Source organism: Tupaia chinensis, unplaced genomic scaffold (assembly GCF_000334495.1).
Source record: "Tupaia chinensis unplaced genomic scaffold, TupChi_1.0 Scaffold149964_2, whole genome shotgun sequence".
Classification (NCBI taxonomy): Eukaryota; Metazoa; Chordata; class Mammalia; order Scandentia; family Tupaiidae; genus Tupaia; species Tupaia belangeri.
In genome coordinates, this window is record NW_006209806.1 from 1,628,143 (window position 1) to 1,633,308 (window position 5,166).

General features: G+C 68.3%; 1 protein-coding gene and 1 non-coding gene across 2 annotated transcripts in view; both read right to left on the reverse strand.

The window, feature by feature from the left end:
- The window catches only part of EEF2 (eukaryotic translation elongation factor 2), a gene marked incomplete at its 3' end in the record, with an annotated part of 5,637 nt that overhangs the window by 227 nt on the left and 244 nt on the right, over positions 1-5,166 (reverse strand). Inside the window, 11 exon segments of the mRNA XM_027769614.1 lie at positions 2-148; positions 223-576; positions 859-966; positions 1,259-1,517; positions 1,889-2,084; positions 2,176-2,314; positions 2,469-2,582; positions 2,832-2,937; positions 3,034-3,212; positions 3,401-3,767; positions 4,262-4,476. Coding sequence (XP_027625415.1) covers positions 2-148; positions 223-576; positions 859-966; positions 1,259-1,517; positions 1,889-2,084; positions 2,176-2,314; positions 2,469-2,582; positions 2,832-2,937; positions 3,034-3,212; positions 3,401-3,767; positions 4,262-4,476 — 2,184 coding nt within the window.
- Positions 3,283-3,344, reverse strand: LOC114006741 (small nucleolar RNA SNORD37). The gene has a single exon (XR_003548427.1). It is a non-coding gene; the product is annotated as a small nucleolar RNA SNORD37 (small nucleolar RNA).

Here is a 5,166-nt window from a genome sequence, read left to right on the forward strand (position 1 = left end):
GCGGCTGGGCCGTGAGCACGCTGGCGTAGAGGCAGCGCCGGGCCGTGGGGATGATCTGGCCACCCCCGCGATGGATGGCGTCGGCGTGCAGCGTCACGTCGTGGACGTCGAAGCGCACACCGCGCATGTTCTCCTCGCACAGAGCGCCCTGCAGAGGGCCCGAGGCCGTCAGAGGCCGTCAGAGGCCGCGGCCCACCCCGTCCCACCAGCCCCGGCCCGCACCTCCTTGGTGGCCCACTGGAAGCCGGCCACCACGCTGTCCTTGATCTCGTTGAGGTACTGCACGCCCTTGGTGATGTCGGTGAGGATGTTGGGGCCGGTGCCGTCGGGCCCGAAGCACCAGATCTTGCGGGCCTCGGCCACGTCCCACTCGTACTTCTCGGCCAGGTAGCGAGCCCGCTGCTTGAGCTCCTGGCGCGCAGACACCTCGCCCTTGTCGATGTCCTCGGCCAGGCCGTCGGGGAAGGGCCGCGCCTTCATGTACAGCCGGTTGTGCTTGTTGGGGGACTTGGACAGGCACAGCACGTTGGACTCCTCGCTGACGGTCTCGCGGTACGAGACAACAGGGTCGGATTTCTGCAGAGGCAAGAGCGGGACGGCCGGTGACGTCTACGGCAGGCCCTCCCCTGGAGGCTGCACACGCCTCAGAGCCAGTGGCCTTGGAGCCTGCGAGGGATGTCCCCTCCGAGTCCTCCCTGGGACACCGTCGGCAAGCACAGAGAGCAGGCCTGGCCTGGCCCTGCCTCAGCCCTGCCCTGTAAGTCAAGGACAGAAAGGCCCCCAACCTTCACCAACAGACCGAGCCCACCTGCACGCAGCAGCATGCACCGGCTCCCGGGCCGTGGGACCCTCCCTCACCTTGATGGGGATGCAGGCGTGGTCCTCCTCCAAGTCCTTCAGGCAGATCTCCAGGTGCAGCTCGCCGGCCCCCGCGATGATGTGCTCGCCGGACTCCTCAATGATGCACTGTGGGGGGCGGGCCCAGCATCAGCCCTGCCCTGGCCCCGCCCCGATGCCCACACAGCTGGAGAGGTGCTGGGACCGGGCTAGCCAAGGCCAAAGGCCGGAGGAGCCTCCCGTGGGGCCAGAGCAGGCACCGCGCCCTGCAGGCCGCGGCACATGGGGGAACTCGGGAAGCCGCAGGGCCCAGCAGGCGCTCTACGTGAGGTCACCGACTGCCTTCGGACGCCCGGCCTGGTCACAGCTCGGAGCAGAGAACCCCAGCCCCGGCGGGCGGACGGCGTGCCGAGGCACCCACCTGCACCATGGGGTCGGACTTGGCCAGCCGCTTCAGCCCCTCCACCAGCTTGGGCAGGTCCGCGGGGTTCTTGGCCTCGACGGCGACCCTGACGACGGGGCTGACGCTGAACTTCATCACCCGCATGTTGTGTGCGTGCTCGAAGGTGGTGATGGTGCCGGTCTTCACCAGGAACTGGTCCACGCCCACCAGGCCCACGATGTTCCCACAAGGCACGTCCTCGATGGGCTCCACGTAGCGGCCCATCATCAGGATTGTCCTGGGGGCAGCGGGAGGGCGGTGGGCCTGCGGCTGGCGCAGACGCTGGCTCCCTCCCCCCGGGGGGCCCCGGCCCGCCCCCCCGAACAGGGGCCCCCCCAGCAATGCGGGGGGCCTGCGGCTGGCGCAGACGCTGGCTCCATCCCCCGGGGGGCCCAGGGCCAGCCCCGCAGAACTGGTCCCCGCCTAGAACAGCAGCAGCCCCTAGGCCTCCTGCTCGACCACCCGGTCCTCGGCTCGAAGCTAAGCGAGACTCCCACACGTCCCTGACTGCCGCAGCGTGCGCCCACACCGAGGGTGGCCCTGGCGTGGGTGTCTGCGGGGACCGGGGACGCGGGTGTGCACGAGTGATTCGACTGCCGGGGCCCGCACCTCTGGATGGGTTTCAGGTAGAGGTCCTCCTTCTTCCCGGGCGTGTAGTTGGGCCCCATGATCCTGACCTTCAGGCCCGTGGACACCAGCCCCGAGAACACACGTCCGAAGGCGTAAAACCGACCCTTGTCGGAGGTTGGCACCATCTTAGAAATGTACATCATGAGGGGCCCTTTGGGGTCACAGCTTTTAATGCCTGAGGAGACAGGGCATGGGGCAGGCGGTCACTCCCGCAGCTCGGCCACACCCGGCAGGGCACGGCGAGGCCCCCACCGGCCCACACACACCCATGGCAGAATCGTCGTCCGGGGGGCCCTCGTAGAGCAGCTCGCAGCGGTACTTCTGGGCGGTCACAGGGGACGGCAGGTGGATGGTGATCATCTGCAGCAGCGCATCCCCAGCGGGCAGCCAGCGGCGCATCACAGCCTGCGGGAGCCGCGGGGCTCAGCTGTGGCCGGGCCGGGCAGGTGCTCCCTGCCCTCCCCTCCCGCAGCAGCCATTCTGCCAACAGCCCCGGGCCGCGGCTGGCCTGTCCCAGCAGTGGGGGACCGGAGCCCTGTCCAGGGAGCCCGAGGCTCACCTTCAGCAGCGGCTTGCCTTCCTTGTCCTTGTCCTCGCTGTCCAGCTTGATGTCCAGCTTCTCGATCAGCTTGGCCGTCTCCTCTTTCTTGAAGTTCATGATGGCATCGAAGACCTGGGCACGTGGAGGAAGGACGGGTTCAATGGGCTTCAGGCTGCGCTGCCCCTCTGGGCGGACCCCTCCACGGGGTAGGACACCTCGGGAAGGAGCAGACCCGAGAACAGGGCCCCATGCCTCGGAGACGAGCCTCCGGCACACCTGCCTGTCCCCGAGACCCACCCTACGCCTTGTCGGGGGCCTGCCTCAGGAGCAGAGCTGCTGAGCGCAGGGGGACGGCCCTCGAGCCCGCCAGCCCAGTCTCACCTTAAAGATGGGGTCGAGGATGAGCTGGCAGAAGGTGCGGGGCAGCTTCTTCCCGTCGGGGCTGGTGGCCGACTTGCTGAACTTGCCAGTGGCTGGGTCGAAGTACCTGCCCGGGAGAGCCGGCCCACCCAGGTCAGGTGACGCGGGTGGGCGCCAGCAGCGCCCCAGGCACCCGGACACCGCCGCCCCGCGCCGGGCTCACCGGTCGCCCCAGAGCTTCTTCATCATGTCCTCCACCTTCTTGGCCCGCTCGGCAGGCCCCAGCTGGCCCTCGCCCTTGGCGGCGAACTTGGCCACGTACATCTCTGCGAACTGCTTCAGCGTGAAGGCCCAGCCATGGAGGCCAGACCCGAAGCCCACGGTGCCCAGGACGGGGTCGATCTGTGTGGGAAGGGCCGTGAGTGAAGGGGGCTTGGGCCAATCACGCGGCCGCCACCCCCTGGCAACGCGGCCTCAGACGCTGGGTTTCTTCAATAGACGTCAGGTCAAAGTGAAGAGATTGCCATCATAGGCGGGCGCCTTCCCCCCCTCCCCCCTCCCGCCGCGCCGCCCAGGCCCTGCCCGCGCACCATGATGTTGCCCATGGGGCCGCCCTCGCCCTCGCCGTAGGTGGAGATGATGACGTTGACGTTCTCCACGATGCGCTGGAAGGTCTGGTACAGCTCCTCGGGCTCCAGCTGCAGCTCCAGCAGGGCGCGGTCCATCTTGTTCATCATCAGCACGGGCTTGATGCGCTCGGCGATGGCCTGCCGCAGCACCACGCAGTCCACCACCACCAGGGCGCCGTCGGTGACGCGCAGGGCGGCTGTGACCTCCGAGGAGAAGTCCACGTGGCCGGGGGAGTCGATGAGGTTGATGAGGAAGCCTGAGCCGTCCTTGCTCTGCTTGATAAAGTTCAGGTCGTTCTCTGAGAGCTCGTAGAAGAGGGAGATGGCGCTGCAGAGACACGGCAGGTCAGCTGGGCCTGGGCCCTGCCCCACAGCACTTCGATCCCAGAGGCGGGCACCGGGTCATCCGACACCGGGTCATCGGCCACCTGGCTGGGCCCTGCCCTCCTGGGTTACTCCCAGGATCGTCCGGGTTCCCCTGGGGAGTCTACACACTCTCAGCTCAGGGGGCCCTTCCCCCGGTCCCCAGGACGGGGTCCTCCTGGCCTGCCCGAGAACCCGCTGCAAACCTCACACCTGACTTGACACAGCAGCCCAGCAGCCAGACAAGACCTCCAACTCTGGGCGAGCCGGACTGAAGGGCGGCTCGCCAACGACCTGTCACCTGCCGAGCTAACGGCAAGCGACGGTCACGGTGGCTTTCACGGTGTCCACGTCTCCACCCGGAGTCTCGAAACCGGCAAAGCAGCACACTGACGCCTTGATGCCGGCGACAGCCCCGTCCCTCGGGGTTACCGGCCCCCGCCCGCGGCCCGCGCTCACGTGGACTTGATGGTGATGCAGCGCTCCTGCTCGTCTTTCCGGGTGTCAGTGAAGCGCGTCTCGCCGGCCCGGGCGGAGGCGATGATTCCGGCCTTGCACACCAGGGAGTCCGTCAGCGTGGACTTGCCGTGGTCCACGTGGGCGATGACGGACATGTTGCGGATGTTGGCCTTCTTGTCCATGATGGCCCGGATCTGGTCTACGGTGAAGTTCACCTGGGAGGACGGGAGGCTCAGGCCGCCGCATTCCAGGAACCTCCTGGCACCCACAGCTGGTCGAGGCCGGCGCCAGGCCCTGGCGCATCCCCCAGCCCATCCAACGGGGCCTGCCCCTCCCACATCCCCGACTCCAGCCGGCACTTAGGACGGTGACAACCTGAGCCTGGGAGGACATGGGTCCCCAGGGGGAAACAGGGCTGCCCGGAGGCCCACTAGGACATGAGGGGACAGAACAACTCAACACAGAAGGCGGGAGGCAGGACACGTCCCCCCAATCCAAAAAGCATCCGTGCAGCCCAAGGTCACCCCATCCTGGGCCCCGGCCGAGATCCGAACGTGCCCCTGCGGCCCTGCAGGCCCAAGCCGACTGCTCGTGGCTCTCCGCTGCTCCTCCGGGCTCCGACGCACCGGGAGGACAGGGTCAGGACGGTGCGCAGCACGGGAAGACCGGGTCCGAGGCCGAGGGGGTCCCGGCCGGCACGGGATCGCACCCCAGCCCTCGGCCGCAGCTTACATAAGGCGCCCCCGTCTCCCGTGCACCGCCGTGCTCGCCATCACCGCGTCTGCCACATCATCAGACCCCAACCCCGGCCTGGTGCCCCGTAAGGCCGCGGCACCCCCAGAACAGGAGAAAGAGCTCGGCTAAGAGCGCAGCGAGCAGTCATGGCGGCGGCCGCTTTCCTAGCC